At 36.8% G+C, this 24,826-nt stretch overlaps 1 protein-coding gene across 3 annotated transcripts in view; it reads right to left on the reverse strand.

The window, feature by feature from the left end:
* Positions 1-24,826, reverse strand: part of RPS6KA3 (ribosomal protein S6 kinase A3) — a 76,182-nt gene that overhangs the window by 48,527 nt on the left and 2,829 nt on the right. For 2 of the 3 annotated variants that reach the window (XM_057419640.1, XM_057419642.1), the window contains exon 2: positions 15,447-15,503. In XM_057419640.1, coding sequence (XP_057275623.1) covers positions 15,447-15,476 — 30 coding nt within the window. In that variant the 5' untranslated portion in view covers positions 15,477-15,503. Of the gene's footprint in view, positions 1-4,228; positions 4,381-15,446; positions 15,504-24,826 lie in introns of those variants that run through there. The other variant, XM_057419639.1, reaches the window with a different exon arrangement.

The raw sequence follows: 24,826 nt of genomic DNA on the forward strand, positions 1-24,826 counted from the left end.
GTTGCTGCCCTACCCAAGTAAAGTCACTTCCCCATATTGTCCAAGATACTTTGTTCCTAATATACAGTTCGGCATTTAACTGTGCCCATATTGGTATTTTTAACACTCCTTGTGGAAGGACACAATTAATACATAAAAAAATGTTGGTTGGATCCCACTAGAAACTCTTCCAGGAACTGTTTCATGACAATTTTCTGTTTAAAGATTTTTAACCAGGATTAAAATCTGTTTTATATTTATTTTGTATAGTGATAATTTAAATATGAGAAACAGCCACAATCACCACTAAGTAAGTTCACAATTCTGGATTTTCAACTTCTATACAGTCAGGAACCAGAAAGAGAGAGAGGGATAAAAAATAGATCTTTCTGCTAGTTTTAATCACAACAACTAAGTCAGATCTATCTTGCCAGTGCTGGTGAATACCCCCTTACACATTAGCCATTTTTCAAGATAAGATGACAGCCCTAAAATAAATTTTAGTACTGAGTTACTGAAATAAATATACAGATATCCCAACAGTATTAAAGTGCAAACCTTTTCCTCTAATACAGGTAATAGTCATTTTTATCAGTGTACAGGACAGTTTGTAGAGTACTTCCCTGTAATACTGTTCAACTTCAATTAATCAATTTTAATTTTTCTGACAAACTCACTGTGGTATCAGTTTATGCTACTGACCACACAACTTTCAAAAAAAAAAATAAATCCAATTAGTAAAGATCAATTGCAATCTTATTTTCCACATGAAAGTTGAGCAGCAGTAAGAATACTGTTTTTATCAGTTTTCATTTGTTAATATTAGGTACATAGCTACCTAGATTTTTCCATTTTCATTACGGAAGTAGCAGCTTTGTTTTCACCCCTCTCAATATCTTTCAGGAACATTTTGCTTCCTCTAGACAAATGTTTGCTCTTGAGACACACGTACAAGATAAGGCTGAAACTAGAAAAATGGATTCCCAGGCAAGTTACTTAACACTGCTCCAGCCACAGCTGCAGGTTTCCTTTTACTACTTTGTTAGCCTTCATTGTACTGATCAGGGCTCTGCTAGACACTGCAAAATATTTGCAAGTATTAGGCAAAATATTTTTCAGTCACAGGCAGAATAACGTTGATTCCTGTAATCAAACAGAAACCATTTTTGAAAAACTGACTATGATATTAAACGTTGGTGCTGAAGTTACATAAAGCAGTTATGTCCTGTAAAGACAGTAAACTTACTGGATATGAAGTGATTTTAAAAGGATGACTCAATGTTGGCACAGTTCCCCAACTCATATACATAATTTCCTTTTCCTCCCCTCCCTTGAGTCAGGAAGTCTCTTAGATACATTTTTACTTTCCCAGCTTGTTATGAGTATAGGATGAATTTTCAGTGTTACCTGAAGAAATAAAAACCCTATGAGCTATGCTTTTTAAAGTAAAAAAAGAGCTAGCAAAATGAAAACTGATTACTTTTACCTTCTGCATTAGGGCTTATGGAAATCTTTATTAAGGTAAAAATGGGAATTAAAAACGTGAACAGTGCACCAGTGTAGGTATTTTTTAAAGTCTTGGACATTCTACATGTATTCTTATGTTCTATACTCATTATACTCCTACCTTTAAATTCAAAGCTGCCTTTAAAAATAAACAATTTTATGTCCAACAAATATTTCACAACCCCCAATTACTTCAGTAAGCAATGTTAGTGAGCTAAACCACGGAATGAAAAAGCCCCACAACATTCCCCATATCTTTGAGTAATATTCAATTTGAGTCACTTAATAGAACTAATGATTACTTAAATGTTCATACACAAACAATTGTTCTATAAAGCTGATTAAAAACGCTGCTTTTGAAGTAGCAATTATTCTAATACAAGCACTGCCATGCATAAAATTAAGTCAAGCTGACTTAAGGATATTCTGTTTATGTTGTCTCTTTTATACTAGTACCAAAGAAAAACAAGACTACAGCAGAAGTAAGCTGTAATTAACGTGGACATTTGAAGTCAGAAATACAGACTTCCATAATTTATGTGTTTGTAAGTTTTTCCATCTTTTTAAAAGAAGCACTTTCAAGTGACATCAAATTACTTGTTGACAGAATCTATTGTTTCACCTGACAGAATACAAGATTTCCTAAAAGCAAACCATTTTCAAATGTTTAGTTTCAGGTTTTCTTTTTTATTCTTAAATTGTTAAGTCTCTAAGAGAAAACTAATGTGTGGAGATAATAAAGAAAAATCACTGTATTTATGTATTTGTTCCTTAGTTTCTAGACTTTCTACACTTTCCCATTCCTGGCTTTCTACTACAACTAGAAGGATGTCCACATTTATTCCAGGTAGCCAACTCACATAACGAAAACTGCAGACCTGGTTACCACTGCCAAACTCCTCCCATTCATTTGGTGTTACGGATGAAGCAAGAGAGTAGTTTGAAGAGCAAGTCCTGTCCCAGAGCAACAACTCAAACGATGGATGAGGCCTTTTGGATAAACATAGCTGGCCAAACTGGGAGGATAATTCTGAAGATGCTTTCCCTCCTCAGAATGAAAACACAAAGGCCCAGCCATAAGTAGGACTCTATAAAGAACTGTGAGTAGTAGGCTGTTTAGCAGGTAAAGCTGAGGAATTTCTGTTACCATGTAAAACCTCAGTGTTGGTCACCAAAAGCAGATTTGTATCGCAGCTCTCTCTTGATCAAACACAAGAGAATTATCTTATGAACTAAACTGCATGTCAGCCTTGGAAAAAAAATACTCATTTGATGGAACCTTCATTTCCCAGTAACTTCAATGTAAGTTTTGTTCCTACCTTGTAAGCACTAACATCTCAGACCATTGCAGTTTAAAAAAAAAATAATAAAAAAAATCACATTTTTTAAAGAATCCATGAACATAATCAGCACTTATCTATGGAAGACATGATTCCTGTTTGACTGAGATAATAGCCTAAATATACTCTAACCTTTATATGGGTGAAATCCCTTAGTTCAGTCTGCACTGTGTAGCATTTTAAAATCAACGGAATGTTAACATAATCAAGCTGCCACAGGTAGATAAAACAATATATCTTTTTTTTTTTTTTTTTAAATCAGAAAATTCTAAGATATTCCTTTCATATTGCCTGTGGAAAAGAACTCTAATTCAGGACTATGAGCTGATAAATGTTTATTTAACAAGGTTTACATTAAAAAAACACTGTATACAATGAACATTACATTCTATGTTTTACATGTATGTCTTGTTTCAGTGTTTCAGTTACGGCAAGCAAATTAAATTTCATTTTCTAACATATATTGCAAAGTTTAAACCAGTGCATAGGCTAGTAGGTGTTAAATTACTACCCCTTTTCTTTATAAATTACCTGACCTGCTTTACTTAAGATGTTAAGACAATACAACAGAAAGGGGTTTGGGGGGTTAGGTGTGCCTTTTGTTTTGTTTTTTTTTTTTCAATTCCCCTCACTGAAAAGTACTTGCAGACTTACAAGAGGGGAAACATGAAAAGTGACCTAAGTTTTAACAATCAAATGCTTTATCACATATTGCTGCATGTTTACATGTATTGCTGAACAGTTCACAAACAGTGCTCAGGATAACACATTTCTCAAATAGAGTTTTTTCTCAACTTCAGAAAACCCTTTTATGTTTAAATTTATGCTCAACAACAAGACAAATTATACAAATTAAATGTCTGCTATGACTAAATTATTATTTAAAAGCTGAAACAACAATAACATTAGCAAGCAAGGGTGTCGCAATTCCTAGCACCATTTTCAGAAGTATATTTAAAATATTAATAAGCTTGAGTTATTTTAACTGTCACTTCACATATAACCATACTTCACACTTTAAAGCACTACATGAAAATGTAACTATTAAAATAACCACTAAGTATTACTTTAAAAAATTTAAACATTTTTAATGACAATAGACTCAGTGAGAAAACATACAGCTAAGATCATATACTTCTGGAGGAAAAAACAAAGTTTAACAAGTATTTACATACAGGCAAACATTTCCCAACCAGGCAAAATTATCAACAGGTACCCCAAAAACAAGTACAAAACATGAGCACAATACAAGCCTTTTTTTAAGAAAATACAAAAGGATTTGTATTCAAACAGTACTGATCCCAAAGCAGCAAAAGACTACAACTGCCTTGAAATTAGAAGCTTAATTAAAATAAAATGTCCCCTTTTCCCCCTTATTCTTTTAAATAAGAAACTATGCTCACCCGAACAGAACGAGCACGTAGAGCCAGAAACTTAAACATGACTAAGAAACCATGATGTCTAGATTTTCTGACTGAGCGATCATAAGTCTAAGAGGGAAGACCAATCCTGACGTTTTTGCTGTGACCAGCTGTTCCGGCAATTAGAAAATTTCCTGTCAGGCAAGTCAGACACAGTTGGGGGGTGGGGAGAGAGAAGGGAAATAAAAAAAAAAAAAAAAGAAAGAAAACAGATTGATTCTTCCCCCTGCCTGTGGTAAATTTAAACTGGGCAGCAGTGGTATTCATGTTGCTGATGCTGTACAGATCATCACAGGAAACTCAGAGCAGCTTGACTGATAGCAACGTGCTGCTGCAGAGAGTAAGTTATTCTTGGTTCCCAGAAAAGAACAAAAACCATGAACATCTATTTCAGAAATCATGCTACTATGCATCATCTCACTACTTAAGCAGAATAGCAACTATTTTAAGTCCTAAACATGATAACTGTATTTTTATTAATTTTTATTTCACAAAATAAAATATCACAATTTTTTAGACTTCAATGCAGAGAATGCAGTATGTGTATGCTTAATAACTATTTTTATTTACTAATGTTGTTGGAGGACCAACTGACCCTGTTCACAGCCCTTTGAAATACAGCACATAGAAAATGCTATACAGATGTTAGAGGGCTTAGGCCAAGACAGACTGTAGAAACTATTTGAATTGGATCATCCAGCTCCAATATCTGACTTAGACATCAATATTATATTGCTTGTACAGAGCAAAAAATGTCTTAAAGTAATAAATATACATAAGCTTTCATTCAATGTTTAAAAATGAAAACAAACCAACTTCAAATGTTTATAAGAATGAGAATTCAGTCTCATTACTTCAAACAGCTAGAGATGAAGTTTATTTGATCTCTCTTTAGATTTAGTACATAGGGTATTTTTCTGAATATTAACAGTGTCTCTAGCTTTTTTGATATTGACTAAAACCACTGAATTACACAGTGCATGCACTATTAGAATATGGAGCAAAAAGGTTTCTCTTCAAAGAATAAATAAAGGCAAGTAACAATATTTAGTCTAAGGTATATAGAAGTACTCAGCTACAAACAGATCCAGGTGATTCCATTTAGTGACTCTGTACCAAAGTGCAGGAAAATACAGTGCTTCTTCCTGCATAAGAAGCTAAAAGAGATAACCCTCCAAACTACATCACTTGATTGGGTTCCAACACATACCTGGAATACTATGGGTGTTTTTAGATTTTAATTCCTCTTCAGAAGACAAAGACAGTAATTTATTAAAGTGACAAAACATGTTGCTTCTATCTCTGCCACATCCTGGCTGCATACAGTATCAGTTTCTAACTTTGCTTTTAAAACCTGGATTACATGTCTTCCCAGTGTGAGCAAAGACCCAGGAAACTACTGACCAGTCAGTCTCACCTCTGCGCCTGGCAAAAACTTGGAGCAGATTCTCCTGGAAGGCATGCTAAGGCAAACGAAAAACAACAAGGTGCTTGGTGACAGCCAGCATGGCTTCACTAAGGGGAAATCCTGCCTGACCAATTTGGTGGCCTTCTATGATGGGGCTATGGAACTGATGGACAAGGGTAGAGCAGTTGAAGCCATCTACCTGGACTTGTGCAAAGCGTTTGACACTGTCCCACATGATATCTTTGTCTCTAAATTGGAGAGACATCAATTTGATAGGTGGACCACTCGGTGGATAAAGAACTGGCTGGAGGGCTGCATGCAAAGAGTTGTGGTCAATGGCTCAGTGTCCAGCTGGAGACCAGTAACGAGTGGTGTCCCTCAGGGATCAGTGTTGGGACCGGTCTTGTTCAAAATCTTTGTCGCTGACATGGACAGTGGGATTGAGGGCGCCCCCAGCCAGTATGCCGATGACAACAAGCTGTGTGGTTCGGTTGATACACTGGAAGGAAGGAATGCCATCCAGAGGAACCTTGACACACTTGTGAGGTGGGCTGATGCCAACCTCATGAAGTTTAACCATGCCAAGTGCAAGGTCCTACACCTGTGTCAGAGCAATCCCAGGCACAGCTACAGGCTGGGCAGAGAAGAGATTCAGAGCAGCCCTGTGGAGAAGGACTTGGGGGTGTTGGTCGATGAGAAAATAAAAACGAGCCGGCTTCAGTGTGCGCTTGCAGCCCAGAAAGCCAACCGCATCCTGGGCTGCATCAAGAGGAGTGTGACCAGCAGGTCCAAGGAGGTGATCCTGCCCCTCTACTCTGCTCTTGTGAGACCTCACCTGGAGTACTGTGTGCAGTTCTGGTGTCCTCAACATAAAAAGAACATGGAACTGTTGGAACAAGTCCAGAGAAGGGCCACGAGGATGATCAGGGGACTGGAGCACCTGCCATATGAAGACAGGCTGAGGAAGCTGGGGCTGTTCAGCCTGGAGAAGAGAAGGCTGCGTGGAGACCTCATAGCGGCCTTCCAGTATCTGAAGGGGGTCTACACGGATGCTGGAGAGGGACTCTTCACTAGGGACTGTAGTGATAGGACAACGGTAATCAGTTCAAACTTAAACAGGGGAGTTTAGACTGGATATAAGGAAGAAATTATTTCTTGTTAGGGTGGTGAGGCACTGAAATGGGTTGCCCAGGGAAGTTGTGAATGCTCTATCCCTGGCAGAGTTCAAGGCTAGGTTGGACAGAGCCTTGGGTGGCATGGTTTTGTGGGAGGTGTCCCTGCCCACAGCAGGGGGGTTGGAACTAGATGATCTTAAGGTCCTTTCCAACCGTAATTATTCTGTGATTCTATGATTCTATAAATGCAGAGAAAAAATAAACCTCCAGATACATCCCCCTGAAACATCTCAAGAATTGCAGTTTAACAGCAATACAGTTGTTTACACTTTGAAGACTTAACCCAAATTTAAATAAATAAATGATAGACCATTTAAGCTCTCTTGCTTACTTTGTCAACAGCATATATGAGTGCACTAAAAACAGAGTGAGCAGCAATCTCCGAGTCACTAAATTAAACTCTATGGTAGCAAGGACAGCTAAAAGCAGAAGTAGAGGCTAAGTGGTAAGACCTACACTAACTACAATGTTGTTTAAAGGTGAAAAGATGCTGTGGGTAAATAACCGTTTTCTTCCCCTGTGGCTGTAAGGTTATATGAGCGTATTCTGCTGCAGATACGCTCTATCTGGTAAGGGTGACAGGAATAAAACATTTCAACTGCAACATTCATACAGTTACTGACTACTGCTCTCCAAAACCTTTTATGTGACCTCCTAGCAAAATACAAAGCACAGTGCTCAGGGGTCAGTGGGGTTATTGCACAACAATAGTTCTCCTATGACTAGCATGGGTCCGCAGCAGGTGGAAGAAATTTCTTATGTTCTGGGAGAATAGAGGTGGCATGGTTCCCAAAGAGCACTACCAGCCAATCAGAAACATTAAGATATATGCTACATAATTCATTTTGAGAATCTCTGAGAAGAGAGCTTGCCCTTTTAAATATTCCTTCGTATGAGGAAGAGACAGGTTAGAGGGCAGCAGTCCCCAACAGGGAAATCTGTGATAACAAGAACAAATTGCTCCAGCAAATTGTTCCCCTTACCTTGAAGTCTTTGAAAAGGATTTGTATTGTACATGTTTATCACACACCACAACTGTCTCTGTAACAAAAGGAATTTGATATGCCTGCCAGTGACAGTTCTTAGTTGCAGAACTCCACTTGCACAATCCACTTCCCCTCTAGTACAAAAAATACATATATCAATGCTCTGAAGTTACAAAAATGAAGAGAAAGTGTCATCAGATTTGCTGTGCAGACATTCGAAGAGAATGGAGCTTACAGCCTCCACCGTGAGAACTGAAAGATGCTGGAGGAACTCTCAAGGCAGTACAGGATATGTGGGAATCCATAGGTTTTATTGAATAAACTGTGCACGCCACAGTGGGTTGCACACTTTTACACATGCTTAAAAAAAGTTGAAGCATTTCATCTGATTCCATAATTTTCCAATACCCTCAGGCCAAGAAGTGTAATAATGCAAATTAAGCCTGTTGGCTGCTAGGCAAGCAAGGCTCTATAGTACAGATTGCCTTCAATTATCTGGAAAACACAAAAATGGAGTACACAGAAGGACTGAAAAGCACTCATTTGATGAAGTTCAACAGCTGAGGAAGAGGGCTACTTTTTTGAGTTTTCAGAAGCTGCATAATAAACTTCTCTTCATAATAAATGTTTGTATAGCCAAAGCAGCAATACTCTATTAATGAGGGGGTGTGGCAGCTTCCATCTGTTAGTTTACAGGCTTTTCAGGGCTCCCATCTGTTTTCATGTAACAAGAAAGCAGCTTGACTTCAAATGTTGCTTATACTCTCAAATTACTCAATTTTCTGACCAAGATCCAGGAGGAACACTGCACCTAAAACACTAAGTACAAAATAAGCCACTCAAAATCCATTAGAAGACATCAGTAAAAGGAGTTTTGCTATAACCCTTCCTAAACACCTGATCACATCCTGGGGGAAAAAAAATAAAAAATATTCCAGAGGTTGCCTTCTTTATATGGGTTTGGTATCTAACAGATAATTTATCAGACTAAAAACTTTGCACTGGTCACAATGACTCTGTAACTTCTTATGAGAAGACCACTAAGTCTGTTCTTACACAGTAAGATGCATGCACTTCACTGTTTCTAGCAAAATTCACCCACAGCGCAGCACAGCACAGTCCTTTGGAAGACAATGAACTTTCAATTTCATTATATTAGAGGGGGAAAAAGGTATACTGCCTTTAATAACAGAAAATCCAGGCACTGAGAAGGGAATAAGCAGATTCAAGTTCTACAGATGTAAATGAGAAATTTACTTGTTCAAGAATCAAGTTATTGGAATGTAAAATACAATGAAATACATGCATATGTATATTTAAGTATATTTAATAGGATACATTAAAAAGAATGTAAGAATTATGGACCTTCAAATCTGAGTTTAGTATTTGTATTGTTTCCTTCACTCCACTACACAGTGGACACCGACTCATCATATGGCCAGGTTATCACCTAGCTTTAACAGAAACTACAACTTACTATACAGCAAGGAACATAGTGGTATACCCAATTACGTAGTATTTTGGTTTCAAACAATTGCATTGCTATGGCTTTAAAGAAATCCTTCTCAGTCTGATTTGCATATAAACAGACACTAATTACACATTCAAGAATGTGTAAGTCATGCGAAAGAATAAGTTGGCTGCATACATCATGACATTAAATCGTCACCATTTTACTTCTGATAAGCTATACATACAGCTGTCTCAGGTAAAATTAAGGATCAGTCTGTAAAAAATGTGAAATCCCAGTCTATGGATATTTGTGAACCCAAACATTTCTGTAATATTAAAGAAATTCTAGCTATGCTCTACCACAGGAGCTAAGAATTTAAATCCAAAAACTGACAGAAATATGCAAACAGAGAATTGAAATGTATACAAATGTATATAAAGGCTATACCAGCAAAAGGAAGACATATCAAAAGAATCATCAGGAATGTTGATTGTCATGTTAATATGCATGATTATTCCTGTAACTGGAAACTATTACTGAGCACCCCAACAGCAATATCCAACAAGAGTTTGGAGCAGTCCTGAAACAGTGCTTCAACCTGCCAAAACGCAAACAAAGTTTTTGAAATTAAGAGTTCACACCAGTACAATGATATAATACTAAAATTGAGATGAAACTGAAAATGAGTCTCTCAAATTTTAAGTATTTGTCAGTTTAATATCTCTTTTTCTGAATTACTTCATTTTAACATTCTTACCTGTTATTTTCATGGATGGTGACAAAACAAATGAGATTACCCCAGATTATTCTGAGTTTAGTATTATTGCCTGAGTAATGGGAGGATGCTCTCCCTGCCCTTATCTTGACACCTCTGTGCCCAATCTCCAGGCTGACCAATGTTTTAGGGATTCATGATAAATTGTACAGTATACATGCATAATATAATATAGACTCTCAACATTATTACTACTGACTGATCAAGTTCAGTGCTTCCACAAAGAGACTATATTGCCCACATGCTTCAAATTGGTTTTTAATGTATCTTAAAGACTTCTCCAAGATCACACTTTTCTTATAAGCTCTTCTATTAAAACACTGATTGGCGGGACAAAGATCATAATTTTCATCTCTCCTGACTGCAAACAGTTGCTTTATTTGAATTCTACTAGAGAAAAATAAATGCAATAATATATTTTTAACTACTAACTTTTCTTTGCAAGCATTTCTTACACTACACCTTTTGACTAGCCTCTGACTACAATCTTGGGTGATCTTACATAATTTTAGTAAGAGAATGACAGTTTTTCATCATCCAGATCATATTTTAATATACTGCTTTTTGCTTTAGTTCTATTTAATTCTACGTATGCTTTAATTCTGCTTATTTAAAAGTAGGGTTTTGTTTAAAGTTTTACCAAAGCACACAAGAAGTGCAACAATATCATGCAACTACCTCCACTGGAGAGAGGGTTTACATTTACATCACAGTTGTTTGAGCTTGAAACACTCCTGCCTGTACTAAAAAAAGTAATCTTCAGTCTTGCAGGTTACCAAAAATAAATATGCCCAAGTTTTTTCTGCAACTGACAAAGTATTACTGAAAACAACTTTTCACAAACTCCTGGAACCTAATACTTTTGTTTAATACTTATGCTTAAGCTAGTAAAGTGCAATGGTAATACACCTGATGTAGTAAGCGTCTTAACAGCTAAACTGAATCCAGATAACAGAGTGTAACAAGAACACAGCACACACTGTGCTCTTCACATACATACAAAATGGGAAGTTATTTCTGGACTAGCTGTAGTTTCCGGTTAACTTTATGTAGTAGTAAAGCATGCACCATGATTGTGAGAGCTTAAAACAATTTTCTCAGTTGATTTACTCAATTTCTATGGACATAGAGATATAGAAAGCAATGGCAGACAGCACAAGACTGAGAAAGGTAGCAAAGGCTTTAAATAGCTTCCCCTCTTTCAGTAATGTTCACTTAAACTTTCACATTACGTCTACCTTCAGCCAGTTGTTTACTTGTTATTACATTTATTTCATGCTATACTCAGATCATTTACGAGATACATGAAGTCATAAAAAAACATAAAGTCAGATAGCAATAAAACTAGAATACTGAATGCTACCTTTTTTTAAGAGGAGCAAAACTTTGAAGCATACAGGATCTTGGACACATCAGAAAGGGGTATGTACCATAATAGCTCCTGCTTTACTTAATAAAAACTACTGAATTTGAACCAAAGGTATACAACTCAGACTCTCCTGTCAATTAACTTTATTTTTGACCAAAAGAACAGGGATGTAATAAAATGAAATATATCTTTTGATACACAGACTACTATAGTGAGTTCCTATGTAGACAGGACTATGTCAAGCTTCAATATTTATTTCAAATTTCTTAACTGATTTGCATTATCCACATATACAATACTACAGAAGGATGTAGTATTTAAAGTTTTCACCTTTTTCTACCTCCACAGAACAATGGCAACTCTCTACCCTACACTTGCATACCTTACACGCCTACCAAAATATTTTGTCTTCTTACCCAATGTGATACCACATGCTAGGCCTGTTCACTCTGCTGTCCTCAGTTACAGCTGAGAAATTTCCTAAATCAGTGACCACGTAGTGCTCTAATTCCCCTTAAGTTCAAAGTCAAACAGAAGAACTTAAGTGAGTTTCAGTGGTAATTTAAAATTCGTCTTTATCTTGCACCAAGATAGATATAAAACACTGAAAGAATATCACATCCCAGATGAAGTTCATGCAGATAAGGAGGAAGTTCTTTATTGTAAGGGTGGTGAGGCATTGGAATGGGTTGCCCAAGGAAGTTGTGAATGCTCTATCCCTGGAAGTGTTCCAGGCCAGGTTGGACAGAGCCTCAGGTGACATGGTTTAGTGTGAGGCACCCCTACCCATAGCGGGGGGGGAGGTTGGGGGGGGGTTGGAACTAGATGATATTAAGGTCCTTTCCAAACTTAACTATTCTATGATTCTATGAAGTAGTATTTTATTAGGCAACAGACATCAAAGGCAAGCTTTCAGGTGTAACTGACTGAGGAGCTATAGTAACTTTGTTTAAAAAAAAATTTATCACTATTAGCAACCTTTTACTCAGTACAACCTAGAAATAAATGCAAAGTAAGTTCCGTTCCTAAAATACTGGTCTAAGGCATTAAAAAGCTAAAACAATCTTAACCAAGTAGAAGAAAATAAGGTGAAGAAAAGCTCGTAACAGGGAAATCACTCACCAGTTATTGTCACGGGCAAAACAGTCTTAACTTGGGGAAAAATTCATTTAATTTATTGTCAATTAAAAATAGAATATGATAGTGAGAAACAACAACAAACTAAACCAAACTTTCTCTCCACCCTCCCCTTCTCCTTCATATGCTATTCTTCTACCTCCTCCCACCCCAGCATTACAGATAGGCTGGGGAATGGGCAGTGAAGTCAGTTTGTAACACTGCTGTTTCTTCCTCACAGCTTCCCCTGCTCCAGCGTGGGTCTGCCTCGCAAGCTACAGTTCTTCAAGAACTGCTCCAGCATAGGCCCTTCCACAGAATTCAGTTCTTCAGGAGCAGAGTACTCCAGCATGAACATCCACGGGCCACAGCTCCACACAAGTATTTTTCTTTTCTTACTCTTTAACACTGCACTACTTTAGAGTCATTTGTCAGCACTTGCTTTGTTTATTCATACTGTGTTAAGGTACCAGAGCACCAGGAGGAACCAAAAGTAGTTATGTAGTGCAGGCTTTTCATCTCCTAATTTTCCTATCAGCTCAAGTGCTACATCTGTTATTGGTATTTTTGAAGACAAGCACAGAAAAGGTAACTCCGCCAAGGAGGTCATTGATTGCTTCTTCCAAGTGACAGGACAAGAGGTAATGGCCTCAAGCTGTGCCAGGGGAGGTTTAGACTGGATATTAGGAAAATCTTCACATAGAGGGTGATCAAGTATTGGAACAAGCTGCCCAGGGAAGTGGTGAAATAACTGTCCCTGTGTTTAAAAACTGTGTAGATTAGGCCTTTATTGACATGGTTTACTGGTGGTCTTGCCAGTCCTGGGGGAACAGGTGGACTTGATAATCTTAAAGGTATTTTCCAACCTGGTTGATTCAATGTTTTTCTAAACTGGCTCTGTCTCCAACTTCAGCAGAAACTGCAATTGTGTTTCAGTTATATCCATGTTACATATATGTAAACAGCTTTGACCATCTAATCACAAGCTGAAGTTTGCACAATATGCAATACCAGCATAGAATCTGGAATTCCAACCAAATATGGAATTCCAAAAATTCTATTTTATTGGTAAGGCCATTTATCACTAGTCTTACCAGTCAACTAGCATTCTGACGCAAAACTACAGGTAAACACTGAAGCTGCCTCCACGTCTGAGAAAAAGTCACTGGCATAGCAGTAAGAATCCTGAACTCCCTGGTATCTTCACATTATGAAATTTGTAAACTGCAAGTTTGACATGAAGATAAGGAACTTGAAGAAATTATCGATGGACTTTCCTGTGATCTTCTCTTTAGCAGCAACCACTATTTTCAAGAAGCCTAGGTTAAGAATTCCCTTGATTAATGCCTCTCAATAACAGCAGCAATGGAAACTACAGTTTCAGAGTCCTTCCTCACCTTTGACTTACCCCTGAAAGACTACTGAAAGCTGAAAGCAGAAGGAATATGAAGTATAAGCTTTTAGAGTGGAAATGTTACGTGAAGAAAGAAAAAAGGGATACTCATTTTTTTGTGTTTATTTGCTAGGTCAAGGTCAAAATGACCACTGTACTCCTATGTGTGCTTCACAGTGCATTAGTTGAGAGGTCTCCAATGCTTACTGTCCAGGTCTGATTTACAGCAAACACAGATCTATATTAGTAGTTCAGCCTCTCCTTTTGGCTACTGCATCACTATGAAAATTTCACAAAGCATGTTTCAGCATTTAGCATCTTATCTCAGGCTTGGGACAGGTCTGAGGTCACCATCAAAGTTGATACTTAGAGCTATCACCTTGAGTTATCCCCATGCAAACACTTCTGAAGTCCTCGGCTGCTTCAGGTCTGAACCAATGAACAGAAGGTCTCTTCCACTCTGATTTAGCTAAATTATCATCGAGAAAGCTGGAGTGCACATCAACAGGACTTAAGAAACCCCTGGGCCTCCATGGACTAGCTTTGCTATTCTTGAATGCACTCTGAAGTGACATATCTAAACTTTTCAACCAGAAGCCCAGGAAGAGGACTTAAACCTCTACCTTAGCATTTTTAGTTCTATAGAGAAAGGGAATAGAAAGAACCTTCCAGGATAATGAAGATTTATTATGCAAATAATCTAGTTTTACATAGATCAATAAGGAAAATATGAAATGACTAATGCTAACAATTAAAGGGCACAGACAGATACTGCCAAGAAATCTTACAACAGTATGGAAAAACAAAGGTGATAGCTACTGTTACATCTTGCACATCAAAACAGAAACAGAAAAGCTAAGGTGTACGCTGACATGCTGCAAGAATCATATTTCAAACAATAAGTACACATGCATCTGCAATGGAATCTGTGTGGAATTTAACCACGAGAGAATCATTTGTTGTGACACGACCACAACGGAAACCTTAACTATTAATAAAGCATACTCTGGAACTCATAGATGTAAAATATTTTCACCTATGCAGTAATAAAACTACCAGAAGCCAGTGGAAGTGCTTTGCTCACTGTCACTAGGAAAAGTGGACAGTAAAAAAAGGTTTGCTAAAAGGAGCTCAACCTTCCTTTGTATTCAGAAATGCTTTAACTAGCCACATCTTACTATGAAATAATCTCACTCACCAACTCCATTACAAGTTCCACCACATTCAGCTTTGTGCTTTCCATCAGAAATAATATTACAAAATATTGTAATAAAAATATTACGGAGAGCTTATGTCATACAAAAATACTAGGGAAAGCATAAAAAATTCATCAGAACAAACAGTAGGATATTGAACCAGGCAAGAGAGTGAGAAAGAATCTCCCTCAAAACTAACAGAATCCTAAATTGCACCTCACATCTAGTAAACCTAAACAACAAATATTAGTGGCAAAAGGCCTGTAAATTAATACCAGTGTGCTACAACACTGTGCTATGTATCTTACTAACAACCACCTTTTACTCACAGTTTGTGGGTTGATATCATCTTCTCCCATTGGCTCATCCACAATTTGCTGTCCGTTCTGTAAAAACCAGACACAGCAAGTTACTAGAAATGAATCCAAGTACAGAAATAAATGTATCAGATATGTGCTTTCACAGCGTGCTACTGCACATGATCAAGTGTTCTCTTTGCCATGTTCTATAAAAAAGTAATTGAATGTAAACACATACTGCTGGCATGCAGTGCCAGTCTTGCTTTGATCCTCACGTATTATCAAACTACATAAAGTCATAGTAAGAATATACAAAACAATCCGGCATTTGAGATGCTACTACACAGCTAGACATTATTTTCCACTACTATAACTTCTGCAAAAGAGTTAAACCTGATGAAGGCTGAACAGCAAAAAGCCACAACAAAGAACAAATAAACAAGTTCTTTCTATGAGCAAGAGCTTATGTAGCAAGTCAGCCCTTACTCTACCATGACTACTTCAAGAAAATTAATAACTATGGTATAGCCTTATAAAAACTTTGAATGCAATACTAATTTTACTAACCATCGTTTACTACTTTCTGTATCTTTCTAAGACGCATTCTAACAAGCCATGCAGAGTAGCCTTTTAAATCTGAAATTTGCCATAAAGATTTAAAAAAAATCTTAAATATCCTGTTGGTCAACAAATGCTTTCTTTTCTTTGTCAGTGATATTATACTTCAACAACCTTTAAGTGACAGTTTTCCCAGAAAGACTTAGAGAACAACCTTGCTTACACAACAAGCATGAATATTACCAAGTTGTAAGGAAAAATATCTATTTCCTAAGTTATAGTACAGGGTATCACCTTAGTCATCTCCTAAAGCTTGACATGAATTCAATATGATTTTAAAAACAAATAAGAAACTATTAAAAATCCTAATATTTTCCATTAACACTGGTAGCAGAACTTAAATTCATTTGTGCATTTTTTCCCCTACTGAACACAAAGCCTAATTTATCTATTTTTCAGAGCTTAATTTACTTAAAACAAAGTTGCATGCATGTATGGATAGATATTTTCTAGATATTAGAAAGTGAATAAAAGCTGCTCAGAGACTTTAGCTTCATTCTATACCTCCCTTCCCACAGTTCAGCTTTTCAGCAGACTTCTTGTGTGGAACTTTCCTAGCATCTTTCTGTAACAACTTCTGAGTAATACAGTCTCCCAGCTTGCACATGGATGAAGGTCAATCTTTTATATGAAGTGACAGATTAAATCCTAATCACTATGAATCCTAATTTTCAAATATTGCAAGCACAGTGAATGTTTCATCTCAGATGATTACCAGCTCTCTACCAAGTTTTCTCCTAAGCAATTTTCTTGCTAAAAGATGCAGCTGGATAAAGCTAAATTATCCAGTGCAAAGTTCTGGCATATGGCAGCACTGCCATTTTCTCATCTTAACTGGCTTCAGGAAGATACTAGAGACATTTAGTGTAACCCTAGCCTACCCTAGCAGTCATCTTTCCATGGCAGACAACTAGTAAAGAATCAGCCGCGCATCTTATAGTTAACTACAGAGATGAATATAATCTTTATAAGTGGTCTCTGTTAAGGGCAGTCAGTACAACCTTCTAAGAGTAATTTAATATGATGATACTCCAAAAAGCCTAAATTCCCCTCACTGTAGCATCTTTTACTTGTAGTATATTGTCAACGAATATTGTACTATCCTTCCTTAAAATACATAGAAAGTTGAAAATACCAAATAGAAGACCATAAAAATACCAGCTTAGCTAAGTAACAGAAATGAGTGGCTTTAATAAAGCCTGTTTACAAGAAAGCATATTGTGTATACATGTACCGGTACCATCAAGGCCACAAGTCACATACTTTCCCTTTAATCTATGGCATATATTTAAATAATGTTAACGTTTGTATTTTAGCTACACATCTCAATATTCTGCTCATGCTACAAGACAGCTTCCAAAGTATCTCGTCAATAGGAAAATATGAGAAGAAAAACAGCAGAACAAGACAATTAACTTTAGCTGGAAAGGAGGAGTCTATAATGTCCTAACTACTAATGATGGCTAAACTCTGGGGCCTAAAATAGGGCAATTTGTGTATCAAAGCCATGTGCTCTAAACTGACTCCACATGCAGATTTTCAGAAACAGCGATTCCTGCTACAGCAGACATTCTGCTGAATAATAACATACATTAACTGCAGGTTAAATAAGAATTTACTACACAATAAGCTTTAAGATTCCACATTTACTATTTTAAGGCAATTGAAACATAGTTGAAAGTGGAACACACTATCAGAAACTTGAAACAAGCCTCTCTGAAACAACAATGTGAGACCAACCTCTGTTTTTAAAAAGGTTCTTAATCTTCTACCTCATTGACTTTTTCCACATTCCACCAGTTAACCAGGGGAAAGAAAACAAAAACAAACCTAAGAACAAACATAAAAACCTCTTGCAACACAAATGAACTGGTTTGTACAATCTCGTTTTCTTGCATTGCTTTCAGGTAATTTTCAGTTGAATTCAAGCAACGAATTCCAAACAATTATTGGAGCTAGGAACAAACAAGCAATCAGCATGTACTCCATGCAGTCATGTCTGAGGCAGATCACTGGATTAGCAAGATCTTTTTAAATAAGTCTACCCAAGCAAAGATTATGCTAAAGGAATCACTGGATGGCAGAACCAGTTTTTCTCAGAACAGTCTAAGCCATGTAAGGTAAAGAAGAATATGCATGTATGATTTATGGTTTGATGGTATATGATACCATTAGATGCAGCTGTGTAATCAGAAAGATTACAAAGTGTACTGTTTTTCTTATGAATTAAAATGTAAAGCCAAAAGGTTCCTATATTGGTAGTGGCAATATTAAAACCACTGTGGAGCAAAGAAGTCAGCAGCATGCTTAAGAGGCAAGCAAATGAAATAAGCTTCATTTTGCTAGGTGTAGGCTCCCACTAGTATTTAACTAGATCCAAGGGCATGTCTCAATGACATAACGGACTGGAAATAAATAGTCTGATGAATAGAGAATAACAGAAGGTTAAGTATATTTTTCTCATGGTCTAATTCAAAAGACAGACTCTAGACCCTGATTATTCTTCAGCTGCACTCCTCCCATAGTGGGACACTAAGCAAGCAAATGGACCAAAGAGCTGGTATTTGCAGCACTCTGGCTCCAAGAGTAGAACATATTTCAGAAGACAGCATGAGAGAACTATAAGAAAAATAACAGAAAAGGCCCACAGAACATTTCTGCTTGCACCTAAGCACATCAGCAATCAATTTACATCCTGAAAAGATGACGCATATGCTTTACAAAGGTAATCTAACAAAATGCTTGTCTAGGCCATTTAAGTTCTACTTCCTATTCTGTTTTCCTGTGGAAATAGTTAAGTTAGTTACAGGTTTGACTCTGAAAAGCTTTTAAACCTGTTGCCACATTTCACTAAATTGGTAGAAATGAATACTTAAATACAGCTGTGTTCTGGCAGTTTTCTTGAAGACACATGGACAGGAACACAAACTGATCCGACAGGTTTCCTAAGTATGTATAAAACAGACAAGTATCAGGGAATCTGCATCAGGCAAGTGGTACACGAGTGTTCCCTGTATGAACTCTCAGAACTTCTGACACAAAAGAAAATCAACTACAAAACAGGGAATAAACCATCAGTATTTCTAGCAATCAAAAATTACAGGTTTAAGCCCACTGAACTCTCAAGATATAATCAAGTACTCGATTTTCCTGGCAAAAAGACAGTTTAAAGATGGTGATGGGGTTTGAGCGTGTTTTTGTGGGGATTTTTTGCGGGTTGGTGGGGTTTTTTTTGTGTGTGCGAGGATTTTTTTTTGTGGGTTTTCTGTTGTGTTTTTTTGTTTGGTTTTTTTTTTTTTTTACTTTTTTTTTAATATTTCAGATTATTTCACTTTTTAACCAGTAATGCATGGTCATTAATTACTGCACTGAAAGGGACCAAAAGGTAGCAAGTAGTGCTGTATGTTAAGGTATTGGTATTAAGAAAATATAACCACAGTAAATCAATCCTTTGTAAGAAAGAAGTACATCAGAAATGTAGCCCACATCCCACTCACAATCAATTAACCACTTTTTGTGAAGCAGGGAATATCCTGTACTCTACCCTGTATATTGATTGAGAGTCTTCATGTCACTTATAAATTTTTTTTTTTAAATTATGGTTCCAACATTTACTGCAAGAGATCCAATTCATCTCAGCAGTCTGGTAAAATTGTACTATCCTGGGCACCTGCACAACAAAACAAATGCTATTTCTGCCTATCCTTTTGATTAACACTGGACTCACCTGGGTAATACTGTATGAAAAACACAATCATCCTTAAGACCAATTTGAACTTACCAATTTGGTGCAGAATATCTTATTTTAATAGTAATGCCAGGTATCCATCATTCCCATCACACAGGTTTATTACAGATATCTAGACCATATTAATTGAAGTATTAAATTGACAAATCATGTTTCCTGTAGTACTATTTTCCCCCTATTTCTCCTGTTAGTTTCATCAATAATATTACAAATAGTATACAACTGAAGTTTTTAGATTTAGTTTAGCATCCCCACTCTCACATTCTGTTTGCAAATCAAAGTTCTGCTAACTTGGACTTGATCTTGCTGAATGTTACATTCTTTCCTACAGTTTAATGGATTTTTTTTCTGAAGGACTTAAGTTTATCCCCAAAGCTTCTTCAATGTTAGACACCACCTAATGTCTTCTTGCACCCCAAAACATCTCTGCTTTGTGTTTAGACTACTGCTAGACTATTTTGGGATATTTAAGTAGCCTCTCTGCTAAAAAAATATTTCAAAACACACATGAACTCTCAGTATTATTATTTAGTCACTAAAACTCTGGCCACATATACATCTGAGCACTTAACACTGTTGTTTTCAAGGGACTCTCAACTGACAAAGCTCAAGAACCATGCGATCTTTGAACTCAGTAAAGCTGTAACAATGCTTCTAACTTATTTCATACCAGCAAAGAATACAGTATTCCTACCAAAACATTAGTAACAAATCTGCTGTTAGCAACACAAGGTGCTGCATGGAACTACATTCAATAAAAGTCTTTCAAACTGTACATGCTATTCTAAGCCACGGCAAGCTACCCTGAGAAAAATTCTGTAGGTCCACAGAAAAACAGTTGAAAATAGACTGAGAAAACCTTGAGGGATCATCCAATCTATCTCAGTGCACCAAGGCATTCCTGCAATACTGCTCATAAAGACATTGATGTCTATCCCCTTTTTAAATCTTCAGTAATGGAGTTTTCATAATCTATTCTATTGCTTAACTAAAATATACAGATTTAATATGATTCGAGTTAATAACTTGTGCCCTAACTCCTGAGCTGTGAAGCCACAGCAATCCACAGCACTTAACTAAATCCTGACCCAATTAAAACTTAGTATATGTAAGTAGCAGAAGTGAGCCATCATCTTCTTCCTTAGCTGTTCTGGTTGCATTCATCCATTTTGCATACTATGTTAAAAACAGTACACCCAAATATTAAAAACTTGAATTTTTTGAAAACTCAAAAAACTACAAATATGAGTATTTTTAAGAAATAAAATTACTGCTAGTATCACTTCTATAGAAGAAAAGTTTGCAGCTCCCAGTGAGTTTAATTCCCTGAATTAGTCAAGCTTGAAGGCAGACAAGTGCCATGGCATTATCCAAGATGCTGGACATAGAGCGTCATGAAATCTTTGTCCAGGCCAACAAGAAAAAAAAAAAGTTCCCTACTTGTACGAGTGTTAACCAACTAACCAAACAAATAAAATCCCAAACAAAACACGCACCATATATTCTCTTTTCATCTGCTCCAAAGAGGAACAAGAATTACACATGTAGAAATCATTTCAATAAATCCAACCACTGCTGTAGTCACAAAAAAGAAATTCCTTCTCTGTTAGCACACATTATCCTAAGAGTGACTCCAGCACCTGATTGTATACCAGTTTTACTACCAAGGCTGTATTTGCACAATACAATTTGTCCCAGGCCCACCAGAACGCCCTTCACCTGACTAGGCTCTTTCACAGACAAGGGATATGTACCACCTCCTTTCCCTGTGAGTCAGGGGCAGTCGATGGACACAGCTAGGCTGTGTGCCTGCAGCTTCTTACAATGCAGAGAGGTTCACAGACATGAGCCAGTTTCTCAGAATCTCTTTGCATGATAAACGACAGAGCCTGGAATTTGATACCGAAGTCAACTAAATCATTACTCGTTTATGCTTGCTTTGTCATTTAGCTATTTTACTAAATTCAACTAAGGAGACTAAGCTATGGAGCAACTTCACCATTTCCTAAAATTCAGGTTTCCCAAGGTGACTATACAACAACTGTCAACCTCTAAAAGACAGGAGGAGAAAGACTCCCCATTAAGTGAAAAGAATTGTTTAACATGCAAGTCTGAGTTCTAACATGATTGCCAAAATTAGTTAATGCTATGTAAGGAATAACAAAAATAACATTTATCATGGTCTGATTACATCCTGAAACCTCCACCTTTTAAGCCTGCAGGATGAAGAAGATTTTATTTCTCAATGCTATGTTTTGCTGTGATTTTAAAATCACAGTAAAATACCATTTCTTCACACCTCCTGTATATACTGAAGCATGTTCCAATAAATTAATGCTTGGAATTAAATGATAAATGGAAATTGAGTTAATTTAATTAAATGGAACCTTAGAAACTGTCAGAAAACAGACCTAAACCATAATAATGTACTTAGAAGACATGTGCTACTTCTTACACAATTGCTTCATTCAAAGAAACAACAACAAGAACAACAAAGAGTTAAATAGAGCCCTAAGAATACCACAGGCATCAAAGTGAACATATGGTAACTGTTACTGATAAGAATGAGCTAGCAGTAACTTTGTGGTTGAGCCACTGTCCTAGGTCCCTGGAAATTGGAGCTCATCTCCTAGCAAGAACACACTCCATGAATGAGGCTAGATGGGGTGACTATACTGTTGAGCTTCATTTTCCCATCTGTTACACAAGATTCCTCCCCTTCAGTCCTCCCTGTTCTGCCCCCCTCCTCCCTGCCCCCTGGTTTTCAACGGATAACACATTTAATCATATTTCAGATAAGGAGAGAATAAGCAGTAAAGCATCATGTATGCAAGCATATGGCACAATACTGACAGTAATCAAACACTTTAGTTTGTCTCAACTTAAAAATTCCTTGAAGACATTCTAACTTATCCAGGAATCATTAAATGATTCCCTTTTAAATGTCACCAAGATTGAAAAGGCAATTACAAGTTTTTAGTCTTGCCTGAAAAACTGCTTAAAAGTTTAATAATTGGAATATGGCTATGAATTATATTTGGAAACAAACTAAACCACAAACCCCCAAAACCAAACAAAGCCCCACAACCCAAAACCAGTATCTGGAAAGAGTTCTTAAATTGGAAAGTCTGCCAACTCTTAAGATCAATCAACTTAAAAAGCTATTATTTTTGATGTGTAGAAATAATTATTGTAAAAGAAATATTAGTCTGCATATCGTCACAAATCTACGTTGAGCATTTCAGATGAAAAACAACTAGCTAGTGTGCCAGATCACAATCAATTCAAAAACAACAGATGTGCTTACACCTACTTTGTGTTAAATGTCCCAGCTGTGGTGAGAAATATTACCTTCTCTATAAAGAACAGTAATATAACAAGCTAAGAATTGTGGATGTCATAAGAGAACTAACAGAATGATTCAAGAAGTCAAACTCAACATCTTCCAGGAAGAAACCAAGAGCCATGGAGCACACAAAGTACTGCATGAAGGTACTGAATACTGCAGGGTAAAGCACCTTCCTCCTCTTAACCCACTGAGGTGGCAGCACGACATCAGCACTATGTCACATAGTAGAATTCTGCTAACTTCAAAAACAGAGCAGGTAAAATTGTACCATTAAGGATTTGAAAAATCTGAATGAAAAAAACCCCACACACCTAAACACCTTTCATGCTGATGATGTGTTTCTCAAGACAGTATTTACATATATATAACATCTGTTATCTGTCTCCCTATCACAGTATAGTTTGTGGAATACAGGGTATATTATTTATTTAGATGAGAATTAAATTGCCAATTGCCACTTTTAACCCACTGTAAGAAAATGTCTCTCCACAAATCCATGAAAAACCCAGACTTGAGAATACATTGTACTGAGAGCATGTATGAGATGCAACAGCCAAGTACTGCAGAGAATTCTGCCTATAATGGAGAGACAAAGGCTAGTCTTCAAAATCCACAAAGACCTGCCCATTTAGGTGTTTTCACCTTGGCTTTGAATTGTCTGTGTTGCTTATACTAGAAATGACTGTAAATATAGTCTTTGGTCCCGTGGAATGTAAGTACAACGCTGATTACACAGACACATAAAGAGACAATCGCAACCACAGACTCAGGGCAAGACATCTCGTAAATTTCAGATTCCATGCCAGAAGTATTTATTGACATAGAGAATGTCACATGGACATCAGAATGGAATCACATAGCAAAATGACATTATACCAGAATCTTTGAGTCTTTAAAGCATCAGTGTGTTAAATGTTAGCACCCTTGTCCTGTGCAAGGTTTAATTATTTCTAAAAGATAAAACAAGGAATTCTGCAAAAGGGGATTCATACCATCTATTTAGACACCTAAATAGGTGACCATAAATCTACTGTCAAGAGCAGCAGAAAAAGCCTGAACTTTCTCCACTGCCAATTTAGAGCACCTAAATTAAAACTCCTAAAGATAGATGGCAAAAACATTTCCCAGAAAGTCTCAGTAAACAGCATCTTCTTATGGTGGCCAGTTCTTTCAGTGTACTAGTGTCCACAATTCAACTGCCATAACTGTATTCATTCTCCTCCACTTGACATTATTACGCACAGCCTGGAGTACAGATCAAAGGATGAAGCTAATTATTCAGGCATCCCAATACAAACTCAAATCATCAATACTTAATCTGCTTGAAAGCAGATGACTGGAAATAATGGGCACATTCTCACCATGAAAAACACATCTATGCTTGTTAGAAGTGGGGAATAGACCCTTAGTCAATAAAGGACAGCATCATTTCACAGGCTTTTAAGGGTGGTGTGATCTAAACCATAAAACTTTAAAAACAAATCTATGCATTATACTATATAGACAAATTATTTTTAAAATAGTGTAACAACTTTATACATTGAAAAAAGCTGTAGGAGAGGTAAAGCTGATCCCTGACCTATTTGCACCTGTAGAAAGAGAAGTCCTGCAACTGATCTCTCAAGACTAGAAATCCATATTTTACCTAAAAGAATTCTTTGCATTATTTCTTAAGGACCATGTTTTACAGATCTG

This window comes from Pezoporus wallicus, unplaced genomic scaffold (genome assembly GCF_028554395.1).
Source record: "Pezoporus wallicus isolate ANWC-B61680 ecotype Strahan unplaced genomic scaffold, APGP_CSIRO_Pwel_v1 contig_5767, whole genome shotgun sequence".
Taxonomy (NCBI): Eukaryota; Metazoa; Chordata; class Aves; order Psittaciformes; family Psittacidae; genus Pezoporus; species Pezoporus wallicus.